Source organism: Varanus komodoensis, unplaced genomic scaffold (genome assembly GCF_004798865.1).
Source record: "Varanus komodoensis strain SLA01 unplaced genomic scaffold, ASM479886v1 scaffold62, whole genome shotgun sequence".
NCBI lineage: Eukaryota > Metazoa > Chordata > Lepidosauria > Squamata > Varanidae > Varanus > Varanus komodoensis.
In genome coordinates this window covers 2,268,003-2,286,728 of record NW_025336248.1, presented here as the reverse complement: position 1 = coordinate 2,286,728, position 18,726 = coordinate 2,268,003, and the positions used below count along the sequence as shown (strand labels likewise).

Sequence of the window (18,726 nt, the reverse complement as noted above, 5' to 3'; positions counted from 1 at the left end):
AAAATAATACTTTGGAAAGAAGCACTGAAATAAACTATTTAACGATTTTCACTACATACGGGCACTACGTTATTCAAGTTTGGACAGAAAAGAGGCCTACATTGTTGGCTGGGGCATGCTGAGTTTAAGCATTTTATATCTACACAAACGTAGACAGGGCCGTGCCTTAAATGGAATAGGGCAAGGCCTGTGCTAAATATTCTTATTCTGGGAACTAAAACGAATGCAATGATTCTAGTGGGGTCTGCCTTCCATTTTCACTACGGCACATCGCACTCCTTGTTGTAATGTCCCAGGGTTTCAAAGCTGTCATAACATGATGGTAACCGGTCTCACTTTCCTTACTCCTAACACTCCTCCTTATTCTTACATTTCCCATAGCTGCACGAACGACGATACGCAGCAGTCACGGCGGCAGGAAAGATTCCTTTCCCTTATTTTTGTCCAATTCGGGTTTTACCCGGACTTCTTCGTGGTCACGTGATCCACGGCAAAGATGGCGGCGACCAGGATACAAACTACAATTCCCAAGGAGCGCTGGGTGGCCAATGGTAGAGGCGCAGGGAGGTGAGGCCGCTTGCCATCGCGGGCTGTTAGTGTGAGCGAGGTAAAGGTTGGGTGTCTCGTGCCGCCGGCCGTTGGGAGGGTAAAGCGGGGGCCCCTCCCCCCACAGCTCCGCGGTACCCCTCCCAGCAACCTTCCATTGCAGCGAAACGCGCGGGGAGGAAAAAAAAGCCTCAGGTGAGGAAAGAACAGAAATAGAAGGAATGAGGGGGGAAGGGGGATCAGACGCCGCGAGGCCGAACGACAACCAAGGGGGAGGGGCGGTCAACTTCGGTTCCTTAAAGGGGCATGTCCTTACTTAAAGGGGCAAGCCACTTTTTTAAACCCTCCGATAGAATATTCCTGGATCCCGGTGGGTGCAGAAACAGCAAAGTTTTGTTTTGTTTAAAATTAAATGCACAGTGGATGCTCCTCAAGAAATTTTGGCTTCACACTACTGAAGAAGATAAGGGGAAGGCTATAAATTTTGCGCATGTTCAGAGGATCTCTTGTGTGACAGAGTTAAAAGACAATCAGGGCTAAGATCTGTTAGGACCAGGCGTAAATTGAGCTCTATATATTTTAAATCTTACGCCAGAACGTAAGAATTACTAGAAGATTAGAAAACAATTCAGTTCTTTCGGGACATCTTAAAAATTTGACAGGTGATGGGTGGGTGGGAAGAGGATCTGATTCAGAGAAAAAGCAGTCTTTCTGTTTCCATTGTGTTCCAGTCTTTAAACTGCATACTTTGGCCTGTTAGGGTGCAATTTTATGCATTGCTGGCTGGGATGAGCATGGAGATTTCGGCCTTTTTCTGTCTAAACATGCTTAGGATTGCACACCTGAAATGTTTTATGGTTCTCAGAGTGACAAATACCAGAAATTACAGCCTTTGCTTGCGATCTTGTAATTTAAGGGATGCAGTACAAAAGGTGATTGGGAAGGAAAGGAAAACAGCAAATGTGCACAGTAGTTTTGTTGTAAAGTTCAGCAGATCAGAAAGATGGAACTAAAAACAAAGGGAGGAGTGCTACTTCTCCTTACTCTGCTGGCTTCAGCAGTGGCAGGCAGAAGACAGTTCTCAACCTGAGGTGAATCCTAGCATGATAACAGGGTGTCTGCCTGCTGCTGCTGCTGCTGCAAGCATCTCTTCTCACTCTGTTTAGAATTAACTGAGAAAAGGATAGCCCTCCCTTGGTGACCAAGGGAGGATTGAGATCAGATCTAAATCCTACTACTCGGCCGAAGGAATGCAACTGGGAAGTAACATGCTTCTCCTTACTTGCCCAAGTTCTGCTTGTAATGTGGGAGAACCAGTAGGGTGGGGTGCTGAGAGTGTTGGACTATGGACCTGAGGGATCAGGTTCTAGTCCCCACTCACCTATGAAGCTCACCTGGTGACTTTGGGCCAGTCTACTCCTGCAGCCCAAACTACCTCATAGGGTTGTTACAAAAATAAAGGAGAACTATATAAGCCACCTTAGGTTCCTCAAAAGGAGAAAAAAGGGTGTGATTTAAGTGCAAGATGATGGTGATGATGACATAAGAACTTAAGAAGAGCCTTTCTTGATTAGCCCACAGGCCTATCTGGTTCAGTATTTGTTTGCCCAGTGGCCAACCAGCTGCCTCTGGGAAACCTATAAGTAGGACGTTAAGTGTCATAGTACCCTCCTGCTCATATTCTCCAGCAACTTGTGTATGTTGATAGACACACTGCTTCCAAGACTGTAGGTTCTATGTACTCATCATGATGAGTAACTTTTATTTTGTGTTATTTTTCTAAAAATTTTCTAAAAATAATACAAAATAGAATAATAAAAAGAAAAAAGACAGAAAGAAAACAAAAGAGAAAGTACATGGGGGAGATTCTGAACTCATTTGAGTTAACCTTATTTCACCTTCTTATTAATACCAGAGCAATAAATGGAATATTTATTCTCACCTATCAATTTGAGAGGCAAAAATACTTTTCAGAATTCAATTTATTACCTTCCTGACAAGATAAGGAAAGGAGCGGCATCAAGCTGCTGCCAATCAAGTCGCCATTCCCCCGGAAGTCCCATGATTAGTAGCTTTTGATAGCCTTATAATCCATGAATTTGTTTAATCCTATTTTAAAGAAAACCTTCAAGGTGGCTGACAGCAAGTAAATAATAGTGGGAAATGGCCATTCCCAAGTGTTAGATCATGGGAAGGAAATTTCTGGTCCTTGGGCGTAAGGGGATTTTGCAGGAATCCCGGAGAGCCTTCTTGAATTCCTCCTTGGCTGGACTTGGCCCCCAAGCCCCACCCCTGAAGGAATCGCTGCTGCTATCTCCATTATGAAATTGAAGATAACTGGCAACATGGGTAGTGAGGGACTCACAGATGCTGTGAGGAGCAGCTGCTTTTCTTAATACTGGCTGAGTTTGTTTGCACGGTGTTCATGGTTCTTTTTGGGACAATGTGCATCTGAGAACTCAGCTGGCTCTGAGAGGAGTGGCCATTTAACCCAGTAGAAGTCAAATAGTTTTCTCCATGCCCTTTCCATGTTTAGCACGCACAAGGGCAAAATGGGTGGGATAGGTCTTGCATGCATGACAAAAAATCTCCATAGAGATAGATTTTATTTTATTTTGCGTCTACTTGAAGGCCTATTCTTCAGTGTCACAGTGCAAACATTCCATTACAAGTCACAAAGTAACATGTTGTCCTGGACATGCATAATAATCAGTGAGAATCACTAAATCATGTATTGTTTTCTTTAAACCAGCAGAATATGTGGTTGAAATGTTTCTCTCATTTCGTGAGAAACATCAGTGGTGTGATAAACTGAGACTCTTTTGTTAAGAGGCAGTTCTTGGAATTTGTGAATGCTAGTTCACTCAACTGAATTTCTGCATCAATGGGAATAGGGTAAAGTCACTGGCTGGGTTCAGACCACATGACAAACTATCCCGTCTAGTTACCATAGTTCAGTTTTTTATCATGATGTACCTGGCAGATGATCAAGTGGTTTCTACTTGATTGTGGCTTCCATCCTTCCTGCTCAGTCCTCTCATGCTTGGCATGCATTCCATCAGCCAATGCACCTGAAATTTAATCCCAAGATGCATCATTCCCTTCTTGTTGTCTGCCTTAACTTCACTGATTCACACATAGAGGCTAGATGGCTGAAATGGCTCCTGCAGTTGCCTCTCTTTTCAGAAGACTGATAGCTGCATACCATGACTAGGGAAATCAGGATCCTGGGTTCAAACAACACAAGACACTGTGGTAGAAAAAAGTTGTACAACAAACCATGTTTCTTACCATGGTTTCTAAAGACCAAATATACCATGGTAAAATACCATGTTTGGGGGTTCAGACCAATAGTGGACAAAACCACCATGGCTTGTTGTATTATCTAACCACAGCCACCATGTATAGATTTTAACACATAAGAAATACACGGATTAGGACCTGTGTGCAGCTGAGGTTCGTGATGGTTGTAACCAGCAGATGCATGCATACTCTTTCTCTCTGCTTTCATCAGGTACAACCCAGTGCAATGGTGGGAGCCCAGCAGCTAGAGATGCAGGCGGCGGCAGTGCCAGCAGTGGCTGCTGCAGGTGGAGGACCTGGTGGCAGCAGTGGCGATCACCAGTATGAATGTCTGGAATGTGGGAAGGTGTTCAAGTGGTCATCGCGGCTCATCCACCACCAGCGGACTCACACAGGCGAACGTCCTTACAAGTGCTCAGAGTGTCCCAAGGCCTTCAAAGGGTCATCAGCCTTGCTATATCATCAGCGTGGACACACGGGTGAGCGCCCTTACAAGTGCAGCGAGTGCGGCAAAGCCTTCAAGCGGTCATCCTTGCTTCAGATCCACCAAAGCGTGCATACTGGCCTGCGTGCCTTCAAGTGTGCTCAATGCGGCCTGGCCTTCAAGTGGTCTTCTCATTACCAGTATCACCTGCGCCAGCACACAGGTGAACGCCCCTACCCCTGCCCAGCATGTGACAAGGCCTTCAAGAATTCTTCTAGCCTCCGGCGGCACCGCCATACCCATACAGGCGAGCGTCCTTATGTCTGCCCCATCTGCGGCAAGGCCTTCACACAGTCCACCAACTTGCGGCAGCACCAGCGGGTGCACACTGGGGAGAGGCCCTATCGCTGCCAGGACTGTGGCAAGGCCTTCACCCACTCATCTAACTTGGCGCTTCACTGCCGATCAGCACACGCTGCCCGCCCTGCACACACCTGTGTTATTTGTGGCAAAGCCTTTGCGTCAGATACATATCTGCAGCGGCACCTGGAGACTCATGCTGATGTCGCCCCTCCAGCACAGCTCTTCCTCGAGGAACCAACCACCACTGTAGAGATGCTGTTTCGGTGTAGCATCTGTCAACTTACTTTCCCCCTGGAGGAGCAGCTGCTGAGCCACCAGGAAACACACTTGGCTCCAGCAGAGCCATTGCCTCCGCCACCTCCACTGCCACCGCCGCCGCCACCGCCAGTGCAGGAGACGGTGTCATCAGTAGCATCCCCAACACCCTCACTAGCTTGCTCAGTGTGTGCTAAGACTTTCAAGAGTGCGGCAGGTTTAGCACGGCACCAGCAGAGCCAGCACTCATCAGATCGCACGTATACCTGTATGGTCTGTGAGCGCTCTTTCCCAGCACTGGCCAGCCTCTTGGGTCACCAGCGCTCACATCCCCCAGCTGAACAGCGGCTAGAGGAAGCTGAGGTGACCTGTCCAGCACAGGCTGAGCCAGTGCCCACAGCCACAGTGACGCCACCTCCACCCCCTGAGCGCCCCTATGTGTGTGGAGAATGCGGAAAGGCGTTCAAGGGCTCATCTGGGCTGCGCTACCATCTTCGTGACCACACCGGCGAGCGCCCCTATGGTTGCAATGAGTGCGGGAAGGCCTTCAAACGCTCATCCCTGCTGCGCATCCACCAGCGGGTTCACACAGGGCTGCGGGCCTTCACATGCCCCACCTGTGGGATGGCATTCAAGTGGGCCTCTCATTACCAGTATCATTTACGGCAGCATACTGGTGAACGTCCATATGCCTGCCAGGATTGTGGGAAAGCCTTCAAGAACACCTCGTGCCTTCGCCGGCACCAGCAGCTGCACACTGGCGAACGCCCTTTTACCTGCCAAACATGTGGCAAGTCCTTCACTCAGACATCAAACCTCCGGCAGCATCAGAGGGTGCATACCGGTGAAAGGCCCTATTGTTGCCGGGACTGTGGCAAGTCCTTCACTCACTCATCCAACCTAGCACTGCACAGGCGCACGCATTCACGGGAACGCCCCTTCCAGTGCCCCATTTGCTCTAAGGCCTTTGTCATGGCTTCTTACCTGCAGCGTCACTTGCGTACCCACAGCACAACTGAAGCAGCCAGCCGCCCAGCTGCTCCCTCACCTGCTGCCACCCAGGAGGTGCAAATCGTGCCCAATGTGCAGGCCACTCTGAATGTGGAGTTAAGCGGCAGCCCAGCCCCAGCTGTTTCATCCAACACTCAGACATTTTTGCTAGTGCAGACAGCACAAGGCTTGCAACTTATCCCCAGCATACAACAACAGCCGCCGCCGCCACCTCCTCCTCAGAGTTCACCTCCCAAGCTCATCCTCTTGCCCAGTCCACAGGTGGTATCTACCACACCTGCTGCTGCTCCAACCAGTTTTACCCTGTTGCCAAGTGTTTCTACCACCCCAAGCAAGTCTGTCCCAGTTCGTCAAGGTAAGGGAAAGAAGTCTGCACCGCCACTTCCGCCCATCCCACCAGTGCCTGCTAGCCAGAATATCATCCTAATGCCCAGTGCCACTGGGCCCAGCATTCAGCCCCTCCAAAATGTGCAAATCCAGAGGACAGCAGGGCTGCAGACTGGTGGGCAGAATGTGATTGTCCTCCAGAGTGTGCCAGAACAGCAAGGAGGCACAGTACAGATTCAAACTGTGCCAGCCGCTCCATCAGCAGGCACCATCCAGATTCAGAGCCTGCCCCAGCAGCTCCAAAACCTTCCTGCTGCCCAGCAAGGTGGTACTCTCCAAATCCAGGCCCTGCCGCATTCTCAACAGCAAACTGGCACAATCCAGATCCAAGCCTTGCCACAGTCTCAACAGGCTGGGGTTGTGCAGATCCAAAGCCTACCCCTATCCCAAAGCACTGTCCAAATCCAAAGTATGGCCTCCTCCCAGCCAGCAGGAGGGGTGCAAATCCAGAACCTTCCCAATTGCACTGCAACTGGCACCATGCAATTCCAAACTCTTCAACCCTCCCAAAAGTTGAACACTGTACAATTCCAGGCTATGCCATCCACCCAGCAGGTGGGGACCTTGCAACTCCAACCCCTACAGCCTTCCCAGCGAGTAGTGCCCGTTCAGATCCAGACTTTGCCACCCCCGCAGCAGGCTAGCCCCCTGCAGATCCAGAATCTGTCTTCTTCAAACCAGTCTGTGACCAGCGTTGAAATCCAGGGTCTCTCGCCTTCCCAACAGCTAGATGGCACCATTCAGATCCAGGGCCTGGTGTCTTCCCAAGAAGGGCAGCCACTCCAGCCTTCAGAAGAGATGACCAGTGTCCAGCTTCAGACTCTGGGCCCACCTCAGGATATAAATGAGATGGAGGCTGCTCTGTCTAGCTCCCATGAACTCTCTGAGGTGGACCTGCAACAGGGACCCAGCTTGGAGGAAGAAAGCCAGAACCTAATTGTGGTGCAAAATTCTCCAGGGGAGGAGCTTCTGGGACCAGGGGGTGAGGTGGAAAGCCTTGAGGGAGTGCAGGACATGCACTTTGAGACTCTGCAAACTGAGGAAGGAGTTCAGAATGTGTTGGTGCTGAGGGGTGCAGGAGGGGAGCAGACCCGGTTGTGTGTGCAAGAGGTGGAGAACATCCAGACAGTGCAGGAGTTGCCTGGCCTTCAGCTGCAGAGTCCTGAGGCTAGCCCAGGGGCTGGGCAGAACCTCTTGATAATCCGCAGTGCCCAGGGAGAACAGACTCTCCAAGTGTTGGAGAGCATGCCAACGTTGCAGGTGAGCAGCTCAGATAGCACTCAACCTGCCGTTGACAGCAGCAACACCTCCCAAATGGTGCAGCTTTTGCAAAGCCCAGTTACATCCCAAGGCCTGCCCTCCATTCAGATTGTGCAAACAGTACCCAACATGCAGCTTGTTCACACTTTCTGAAAGCAGCTGTCCCCAAACACTCAGCCAAGGCTCAGTCATGCTCTTAGAAGTGAATGAGATGGGGTCCTACCTGGTGGCTGCTATAATTAAAACTTGCCAGTCAGGGTTGATTCCTGTCTTGGTAACTACAAGACTTGTGAAAGGGGTTCCCTCTCAGCTTGGATTCCTCAGGACAAATTCTTTAATGGTGCAACAGCATGGAACTTGGTTCAAGCCCATGCCTGGAAGTCCAAAGCACGCCCTTGGCATTCCCTCTTCCTGCTCGCATATGGGCTGCTGCTGCCACCGGCCCTGCAGCCAGTGACCACTTCACCAATCCCACCATTACCATGCAACTGTATGCCCTGTATTGCATGAAAGAAAGGAATAGCCAGTCTACTCTTTTGTCCCAGATCCATCCCTGTCTTTTATTCCACTATGCTTGAAATACTGTTTTGGCAAGAACCAAATGTCTGTACTATTTGATGGTTAAAATATGGTTAAAAGAGGCATGGTAGCCAGGGCTTCTGTCTTTCCTCACCACTTAGACAGGGAATGTGATTAGTGGGTTAGCAAATGGATGTCTGGCTTCTCTCCATTTCCCCTCCATGCTATGACAGTTCATTGGGAGAAGCATACACACCTTTTGTGTAATAGAAAATGGGGGAAGTTCAGTTTTGGGGGTCTTCCGTTGGTTCTGGATGCTGCAAGAGGTAGCCTTATGAGGTGCCACAGACTGCATCTCCCAGCCACAGTGTAGTTTCCAGTTTAAGACCTCCTGGTCTCCATTCCACCCTTTCCTTCACAATGTGCACAAACACCTTTCTGAGTGGACCCCAGTTTCTGGTGCTAACAAACACAAGAGGGTCACATACTCTTCTGGCCTAGAAGGAAAATAAAAGACTGCTTTGAAGCACATTTGCTTGCTTGCTTGCTTTCAGTCCTGTTCTTACATGTATCCCTTATACGCTGGGTTTACATCTCCAGACTGAGGCCTGTGTAGTATCCAGGTACCATATTTTGTTGATGGGTTTTAGTCAAACTAGAATTTTAATAGCAGGCTGGCCAATCTACAAAGGGAGTTACATAGGAAGCTGCCTTATATCAATTCACACTATTGATCCATCTAGCGTAGTACTTTCTGCAATGATTAGCAGTGCATTTTCAGGGAGTCAAACAAAATCTTTCCCTTCCCTACCAGAAAATGCTAAGTATTGGAGCTAGGAACTCTTGCATGCAAAGCATGTACTTGAGCACTAGGTTACAGCTATATGAGACAGAAGCAAAATGGTATCTTAGAGGATAGACTTGCTGTTATCTTTGCACACTGGGACAGATAATTATTTTAATTGCAATTTATTGGTAAATTATACTGGTTATTAAGAAAGCCCTTATTGATCTACTGCAAATCACTCAGAGATCTCTTCCAATTGAAAATAATATAGAAGGCATGCTGGATGAGATCATTTGTCCTTTTAGTTCAGCTTTCTGTGCACAGAACCAGCCAGGCCACAGGATCCCATAAGCCGTATATAAGTGCAATTGCACCTCCCTGCCGAAGTTCTTCAGCAACTGGTATACACAGACATACTGCCTCTGCTACTAGAGCTGGCATACAGCCAGCAGGACTAGCAGCCTGATCTGTCCTGAATCTCCTACCAGTCAGTTTCATTACATGACCCTTAGTTCTAATGTCATGGGAGAGAGAGAAAAAATATCCCTATCCACTTTCTACACAATCTGCATAATTTTGTAGACCTTTATCATATTCCCTTGACCCTTTACCTATGCTAAATGATGTCAGTTCTTGTAGCTCTTCTTCATAGGGGAGTTATTCATTTTAGGTGCCCTTTGGAACATCATTCTGCCTGTGCAAGCAAGCACAAGGAAAATGGCAGGAAAATGGCACAAGGAAGTCCCTAGCTTGGAAAATACTGAAGAAAATGGTGGGATGGGGTAATAAGGAACTGCTGGCTGCTTTTTTCTTATTACAGAACATTTTTTCAATAACAGAGTTCATGTTTTTAGGTTGCCACACTCATGTGCAGAGAAAGTTCCTTCTCTCCGGGAATTTTCAAATCTTTTAGCTTGGCCTAGGGTTCAACCAAGTTTCTTGGATGGCTCTTGGTTTCCTGGCCTGTTGCAGAGGCTACAGTGTACCTGTTAGCAGGACTGCAATCTCCAATTAGTTGAAACAGAAGTTTCTTTCTGGCAGGAAACAGGGATGCAAACTCCCTGCAGCTACGCCTATCTGAACAGATGTGGCCAGACTGGTCTCTTCCAACTTCATATTTTCATGGCAAAATTCATGATAGGCTTTCAAAAAACATATGAGAAAACATCTGCCCTAAATGATTGAAATTATGTGTATAAAATTATTACATTGCATTTATATTCTGCTTTTTCCCTTCTTGTGAGGAACCTAAAGCATTTTACATAGCTCCATTTTATTCTTACAACAATATCCCTGGGTTGGGTTGAGTCTGTGACTATCTCAAAGTCACCCAATGAACTTCATGACCAAGTGGAGAATAGATCCTGGCTCTCCTAGGGCCCCAACACTACCACCACACCAGCTCTCTAAAATTGCAGCAAAATACCAAGATACACTTAAATTTGGCTGAGAGGTAGTGTGTCCTCTTTTCTAGCCGATCCACCTAAAGCAAGTAAAACAGTGACACTGGATGGAAGTGCCATTCTATGCACATTTAGACAGAGAAAAGTCCTTCAGCTCTCAGTATCATTCAGCAGGCATGGCTGGCTGAGTAATGCTAGGAATTGCAGGACTTCTTTCGGACTTAACATGAGTGAGATTGCACCCTTACACTTCCAAAAGACAATAACCTGCATTATGTATCAAAACAGACAAAGGATCCAAACTTGTCAAGTCTTGCGAAATAGTGACTACCAACAGCTCTTCAGCATTTCAGGCAACAATTTTCTGATCTACCTAGAGATGTCAGGGAACAAACCTGAGACCTCAATGCAAAACAAGCACTGTGCCACAGAGCTACAGCTTTTCTCATGTGAATCACTGGAGAAGCAATGTCCATAGATAAATGGCAGCTATCAACAGCAATTCTCCATAGGTTGGTATGGATGGCATATGCATCTGATGTCCCAAAAACCTTTCTTATGATGTGCCTCCTTTGTAAACTGAAGCCTTATACAGCAAGCTTCTCTAAGTAAGGCCAGGAGCAAGGACATGCAGTTCTAGTTCTAGGCCCCTTTGCAGGTTTTGAGTTTTTCCAGAACTGATTGGCATATGCAGTGAAGAGTTGCTAAACAAAAACAAGTCTGCATTGAATATCACACATTCTGTTCTTTCTGCTAATGTAAAATGTGTATGGTCTATCTGTAGCTGCTCGATGACATGGCACAACTTCAGCAATACTTCTGTCTTTATTATGACCTCACATGTTCCAGTGCTGAGTCCAAACATTGGAATAGGAGAAAAAAAAAGTTTTGTGAGCCTGCCTTGATAGTCCTTGGCTCAAATCAAGTCCTGTGGTCATATCCCCTTAATTTACATTCTTTCCAAAGTGAAGAACAGTAATCCAGGCTTTACTGGCATTTTTCATTATTCCTCCTTTTTTCTTAAATGGGAATAGAAATTAAAGCCCTGGTTTCCACCTACAACAGACAACAAGCTTACATAGCATTTTAATCCAGATTCCTGTTCTCTTGTTTCTAATGCTGTAAAGCCTTGAAATAAAAAATCCCAGTTACCTGGCAGGATAAAAGGTGGGGAAGTTTGGGAAGGCAGGATAGATAATGCTGGTGAGCTCAGTGGTTTCTTACAGGTCTGGAGTGGATCCCAATTGCCTGTAAGTAGATTGAGATAGAAGCCAACAGAGCCACCCCGAGGCTTCGGGAATGGGGCAGCATAGAAGCCTCCTAAACAAACAAACAAACAAACAAACAAACAAACAAAAGCTACCTAGAGCTTTTTAAAACAGGATGTGGGTGGAAATTTATATTTCTTGTTTTTCCAGCACTGTCCGTGAAAGTCAAAACCTTGTGAGACTATTTTTTTTCTGGTTGGTAGGTAATCAACCAGAAAAAACAATTGTGTTGCTTGCCTTGGTAAGTTCTGTGAGGCATTTATCTCTAGCCTAAGAGAGAATTAGGGCATTCCTGAAAAAACAAAAGCCCAAGCCTGGCTGTCTTTGCAGTCTACAGAACTAACTTTCATAGGGGCTGTCTGTGAGACAACAAAAGTCATGCCTCATAGCATTTTATATGTAAAGCATGTTTTTAAATTAAGTGGAGGGAAAGAGTGACTTTCAGAAATTGGCATAGCAGAATAAAACATAATAGTTACTCCATTGCCTGCTTCTCACATTAAGTTTTGGCATATTAAATTACCATACACTGACTAGATTTACACATTGCAGCAGCAATTTCTGAACTGTTTCAGAACAGAAAATTGTGGGACATACAGAGCATGCAATTCACACATTCTCTGTTTCTGCTTTTAAGCAACAAGTTAGGAATTACCTACTCCCACATTGCTTCCAGATGTGAGAACACAGAATTCTGGGTTGTTTCTAGGTTCTCACATCTGAGTTAAGCTACAATTAACCCAACAATTTGCCTATGGTTTGTTGTTAAATTAACTTTATGTTTTTTTAACCCATGAACAGCCCAAAATTTGCAAGTTTTGTTAGTGATTTATTAAACAAGTGCTGGAGGGTGCATTCAGGCCACATCTGCACCCTTCAAAACAGACATAGCAGACAAAAACGAAAATCACCCTTATGGTGGCGTTACCATTTCTTTTTAAAGCATGCAAACTATGCTATTATGCAGAAAAACTAATACCAGTGTTACTGTTAGGGTATGAAATATCAACACATTTTGAAATTATGAGCAACATCTATTTCATTTCACACAGGCTTTTTCCCATCGACCAAACACCATTTTGATGCATGAAGTTCATAGACAGGATAGAACACCTAAGAATCAAATTGGTGCATACTTGTATTATAAGAATTAGGGAAAGAAAAGACCAACAGTGGTACAACTTATTTTTAGAGATTACTCAGAACAATGGAATTCTGGGAGTTTGATTTTCTTCTGTCTAAACATGCATAGGATTGTGCCCTTTATAATTTATAGTCATCTCCACCTCAAAGGACTTGAGGAGCGTAAAATGTTAAAAGCATAAAAATGTATACAGAACACACTTCACGACGGTAAAGAAACCCCTGCGGACTTGACCCTACGCCTCCAAATTCAACAGAGGAAACTCTCCAGAGCAATTTCTCCTTATGACCCTATCTGTTGAATTCCTGCCTGTCAGCGCAAAACCACTGCTGTAATGAAGTGGAAATACCGTTTTTTGTTGCTAAGCCATACCAAAGCAGATACTGTTCGGCGATTTTCCCTTCCACAAAAGGCAACCACTGGGAAGGGCGAACGAATTGTGGGAGTCTGTACAACATTTAAAAGAAAGGCTTCTCGCCACCTTTGAGGCCGCATTTCGCCCCCTTAGCAACAGTTACTAGGGGTTGCGTAGGGAGAGAAGAGGGCCGAAGACGTGAGAAACGGCGCATGCGCGCATGGAATGAAGCGCAGAGGCTGCAAAGTAAGCTTGGGTTGAGTAACGGCCTTTCGGGCGAGATTCTTTTCTGTCTCTGAAAGGCGGGGGTGCTGTAGGGGATATTGGGAAATTCCATGCATCTCTGTACAGGGGTGAAGACTGCAGCATTCTACAGGCTGGGTGAGTCCATTGTTTATGTAGGGGTCTGTGAGAGCATGGAGGGTTCAGTACTAAATTGGGCGTTACTATTTTGGTGGAGGGGTGTGGCTGCATTGGTTTTTATTTTCCCCGGGACAGTTCATTACAAGCTGGAATTTACTGGAGAAGCGATGCATTCTTTTCATCGAGGGCAGGCGGAAAAATACAGGCATTCCAGTTGTGTACATGATTTAAATGAGGGTTGATATCCCTAGGAGGAGGAGAAAAGCCTTTTTTTCTCTCTGCTTATTTGCATATGTAGATAAAGGACCAGCAAGAAGGAAGGCTTGGAATTAGCCGCTGACAAGATGGCCCCCTTTAATGCAATGTATGCATTATACAATAAAGAATCTTGCTCAGTGTGCTTCATTGCCTTCTTTTCCCAAATATTCCTGTGAGACCAATGGTTTATGTCTGACAGATGAGGAAACTGAGGCCAAACCAGTATACTTTACATAGTCTGTCCAATTTACTTTTTGGAGTTGCCAACTTTTCTTTACTACCAAGGATGCAATACATCTCAGTAGATGAGCAACTGGCTGAAATGCAACACTTCAGAGCATCAAATTGCAATTACTGGGGGCCTGGATCTAGAAATAAATGAATGGGTTTAGCGCTGATTTGATACAGATAGAAATAAGTCACACCAGAAATGAAATCATTTTCAGCTCTGGTTACCTGCTTGCTGCTGGTACATTTATGTTAGTTTTCCTTTGACCAAGCACTCTTCTTTACAAAGAGTCAGTCAGTAGCTACTTTGAACCTTGGTGGATTGTACAGACTAGTTGGAGACGCCTCAACTATTCCAAACCTATCAAGGACTAACCTGTCAACATCTGAGTTTTTGTTCTTTGCAGGTGCCATTTCCAGCATCTGCCAGGATGCCTACCCTGGAACCTAATCAATTGGCCATCAGAGAAATGAAAGAGGATGAAGCTCCAATTGTTTTGGACCTTCTGAAGGTGAGTCAGCCTTCAGCAGGAGCTGAATTGTCTTGGCAACGTAATCTCAGTTTCTCCATTTCTTTCTATAGGATGGATCATAGGAACATTCCTTTACAGCAATGGTTTCCAATATGAGCTGTCAGCTCCTTAATTAACCATTACAATGGAGCCTTTTAACTGGAGTTTTGACGTGCAGACATTAGCAGGCAATAATGTGTGTATATGTGTTGTAAAAAACTTTAGCTGCTATTAAAGGCATGAAAGCAGGAAAGGTCTTTTAAAAATCTATATCTGGAATTCAGAACTCTTCCTGGAAGTATATCTGGAATTCAGATTGGTAATGAGCTTTCCTAAAAGATAGTGAGCTTTTGACCATACATCTTCCTCAGAAATGCAGGAAGATGTATAGTTCCAACTGTAGAGGAACTTTGTAGATTCTGGGAAAGAGTCGTAGTTCAAGCTCTTAGGTCCATGCAAGTTGTACGCAGTCTTTTAGAATAGCTTTCTCCAGATGTTCTGGACTTCAGTCCCCATGTTCCCTCACCTTCCGCCCTGGTAGCTGGGGCTGATTGGAGTCCCAACCTCAGTTATTGGAAGGGTACTCTTTTGGTGAGAACTACTCTTGAAAATCCCTCCATGATGATTTTCAGGGAAAGGAGGGACACGAGACAAGGCATCAGCTCTCGGAAGGTCCCTCCTGGCTGTGCGACCCTCGCTTCACCTGCCTTACTCTTTCTCTCCCACCAGGATGGCTTCAAGGACACAGAAAATCGCCTGATATTGTATGTGCTGACCCGTCCGCTGGCATTGCTGCTGATGGCGGTGGTGAGCAGTGGCCTACGATTCTTCTTGAACTCTTTTGTGGTGGCGCTCGTGCTGCCGGTGCTGCTCACCGTGGTGGCTCTGAAGCTTCTGCTGCGGCGCTCCCCAGACCTGAAGCACCTGCATGCTTATTACAGCGTAGGCCAGCGCAGGCTGTGGGTGGCTGTGTATGATGAGGACGATGTTTGTGGGTGCGTGGCTTTGGAGCCCCGTGCTGGGGAGCCACGCACAGCCGAGCTCAAGCGCTTGGCGGTCAGCCGTTGGTACCGGCGCTCTGGCGTGGGCCGCAGCCTCCTCAGCTTCTCAGAGGAGCAGGCTCGGGCACAGGGCTTCCAATTCTTAGTGGCCCAGGTCTCGGTGGTGACCAAGGCAGCCATTCAGCTCTTTGAGAGTGCTGGCTACAGCCCGAACGGCGGGCAGCAGTGGCTGGGCTACACCATTCAGCAAGAGTTCAGCAAGGAGCTTTAACAACTGTGCCTGCTGGTTCGCCACCAGGTTGCCAGCCAGTGAGTCTGGCAGGGGCAGCATGTGGCCTCTGAGTAAGGGGGGAAGTGCAATGCTCTAAAAGCATCATACTTAGCATTGTGGCGAGGAAATCCCCTGCAGGCGCCAAACCGTCCAGGTCAACAAGATGGCTTTCTCTGCCTGGAAGATGAAGATTCTGCAACCAGGAATAAGTAAAGGCTTGTCTATTAGAGTCTACTCCCCTGGATGGCATCAGACTGAATGCCATTTAGGGATTTCAGTCCCAGTTTATGCACCTGCCGTTTGGGGCACGGGAAGAACCAGCACCCCTGACTCAGGCCAGACAAAGCCTGGGTGTAATCTGCTCTGAATGCATCCAGATTTTACACCAAAGGTAACCTCACATGCTTTGAGCTGAGCCAGTTATGCAAATCAAGCCCATTTTGACTGATTATTATTTATTGATACAGCACATCTGTGCAAGGCACTTTACAGAGTACGGGAGGACAGGCCTCTGCCCTGAGAAGCTAACCACAGTTGGGGTGTGGGGGGAAACAGCTATTCAGAAGACTGAACCCTGCTCTCCTGCAAGGTGCCCTGAATCCATGCACCCAGGTGTTACCTTGAGGTTAAACAGAAAGGTAACTCAAGATTTTCAGGATGCAGAACTGCCGCCCTGCCTGATTTTCTTATTGCTTTAAACAGTACCAGAAGCAAGCTTATGTGCTGCCTACTTTACCCTGTAGACTTTTGGTGCCACATGTTCGGGTTGTATCATGCAACTTTTTCAGGCATAAACTGCACTCCCATTCATGTGCTGGTGATTTTGTAGGAGAATTTTCTGTGTCTGTGTGTGTGCTCAAATGGGCTTGGTGAAGGGCATCAGCACTTAAGCACCCTGGTTTCAGCTCATGGCAGTAAAATCCTGTAAAGGTTTCTTCAGAAGTCCTGCAGTGAGACTGACTCCATGATAAATGCATGTATATAGGCTGGGCAGCTAAATTAAGATAGAGTCTTCCTGGAAGTATGCCCCATTGACTGCAATAGAACTTATTTCTGAGCAGACACATACTGGTTTGTGCTCCCAGTCTGCTTTTTTTGTAATTATTTGCAGCATTTGTATACTGCTTTGTATCTAGGCAGATTATGGCATGTAAAGCAGATAAAATAATAACAATGTGTTAAAAACAGGGTAACTTTGAAAACTGGGTAGTCAGCAAGGAAAGCTTCCTGGAACACATATGTCTTAAGCAGATGTGGAAAACAAGAGTGGTGCAACCAGCCAGACTTCAAGGGGGAAGGAGTTTCATAGAAGTGGAGCTGTCATGCTGAACTCTCTTCTCCCACGTGGAGGCACCAGGAGAAGGTCCTCTGATGACCATATATATTTGGCCTGCTGGAAAAAGAGAAGGTCCTAAGTGCCCTGGTCCTAAGATGTTCTGGGCTTTGTATACTAGAATGAGAACATTAAATCAGGCCTGGTAGCAAATAAGCAGCTGGCACATTTCCTTCAGCAAAGGAGTTGCATTCAGAATTCTTCAAGCCTCACTAAAAAAACATGCTGCTGCTATTTGTGGCATGTGCAGATACTATGAGAGTGGCCTAGCCAGGTGAAAGTGAGTATAGGTTGTACCATTGCTTTACAAACTGATTTGAAGCAGAAACGAATAGAAGTTTCACACATGAAAATGCTCGCTCTTTCAGCTGTTTTGAAGGTCTCTTGCCCCTTCAGGTTCTATTCAGTCATATTGAGAATTCATACAAAGGAGGGTACAGGAGTCTTATATTCAGGACTTGTTCCTATTCCTGGGTGCCTGTTCCCTCTTCAACATCCTATGTTAAGGCTGCAGTTTTATTCATGTTTAGGCAGAAATAAGGCCTACAACTCCCAGAATGCTAGCCAACCTAGTCTTTTTCTTTCTAAATATGTGATGGCACCTTAAGGCAACCCAAGTGTTGTCCGCAGAAATTGTGTGCAAGTGCATGCAGGTGCACTTATTTCACATAAACTAGTCCATAGGGCAGAGTTCATATATTTATTAAGAAGAGAAGCAGGGATATGCTGAGAGACCTGCTTTCTTTCAGAAATCTTCATTTATTGAGTTATTGGCTACAAAGCTCAAGATACTTTGACTTGGGCCACTCAGCCTACCTCACAGGGTAGTTGTTACAAGGATAAGACTGAGAAGAGGAGGATTGTGTAAGCCACCTTAAGTTCCATGCAGAAAAAAGGCAGGATATAAATAAAATTAATTCTATATATAGCTGTATTCTATCCCAGTGTCCTTTGAAAGAGGAATATCTGTAATTCCATGGAGAAAGAGACAGTTGTGGGATACAGTCACAGTGGAAAAATGGCTGCCAAGGAACTGATCTCCCAGATCTGTTTTGTTAGGTTTGCTACATTTGGTTCTATTCACAAGGTAGGAAATAGCAAAGCCTGCTTTGTCCTTGTCACATGTTTAGGTAGACTTAGGACAAGCTATCTAGGGCCATCTCTTTTTTAGGCAACTCCTCCCATTGTGATGGTAGCATCAATGCTGGCAGGGATTCTGCCCAGAGCCCGACATCACAATCTACCAGGGAGGTGCCTTCATAGCCTGGCCTCTTGCCTGCCTCTCAAGGGAATCACTTTTCTCCTTCCTGTCCTCCAACGTAGGCCGAGCGGGGCTTGCAGTATCAGCATCCAAGTCTCCAAGAGGTCACAGACTGGGAACATGGAGTATTTATTTTCTATCTTTCCTTGGCCTGCAAGGAGATCAAACCAGTCAGTCTTAGAGGAGATCAACCCTGACTGCTCTTTAGAAGGCCAAATACTGAAGATGAAACTCAAATATTTTGGCCACCTAATGAGAAGGAAGGACTCACTGGAGAAGAGCCTAATGCTGGGAACAATTGAAGGCAAAAAAAGAAGGGGACGGCAGTGGATGAGGTGGCTAGATGGAGTCACTGAAGCAGTCAGTGTGAGCTTGAGTGGACTCCGGGGGATGGTGGAGGATAGGAAGGCCTGGAAGAATGTTGTCCATGGGATCACAATAGTTTGGACATGACTTCGTGACTAACAACCACAA

The 18,726-nt window shown here is 46.3% G+C and overlaps 2 protein-coding genes across 4 annotated transcripts; both read left to right on the top strand.

Annotated features, from left to right (window-relative positions):
• Positions 1 to 423: 423 nt before the first annotated feature.
• ZNF628 (zinc finger protein 628) lies at positions 424 to 8,599 on the top strand. 2 transcript variants are annotated; one of them, XM_044450090.1, is made up of 2 exons: positions 424 to 567; positions 4,061 to 8,599. In XM_044450090.1, the coding sequence occupies exon 2, from the start codon at positions 4,076 to 4,078 to the stop codon at positions 7,700 to 7,702; it is 3,627 nt and encodes a 1,208-aa protein (XP_044306025.1). In that variant the 5' UTR covers positions 424 to 567; positions 4,061 to 4,075; the 3' UTR covers positions 7,703 to 8,599. The 2 variants fall into 2 exon arrangements, with proteins under 2 accessions (XP_044306025.1, XP_044306024.1); XM_044450089.1 differs by having other exon boundaries at positions 561 to 741.
• Positions 8,600 to 13,150: 4,551 nt separating this feature from the next.
• NAT14 (N-acetyltransferase 14 (putative)) lies at positions 13,151 to 17,293 on the top strand. 2 transcript variants are annotated; one of them, XM_044450099.1, is made up of 3 exons: positions 13,151 to 13,406; positions 13,687 to 14,386; positions 15,116 to 17,293. In XM_044450099.1, the coding sequence occupies exons 2-3, from the start codon at positions 14,306 to 14,308 to the stop codon at positions 15,656 to 15,658; spliced, it is 624 nt and encodes a 207-aa protein (XP_044306034.1). In that variant the 5' UTR covers positions 13,151 to 13,406; positions 13,687 to 14,305; the 3' UTR covers positions 15,659 to 17,293. The 2 variants fall into 2 exon arrangements, with proteins under 2 accessions (XP_044306034.1, XP_044306033.1); XM_044450098.1 differs by having other exon boundaries at positions 13,151 to 14,386.
• Positions 17,294 to 18,726: the final 1,433 nt, after the last annotated feature.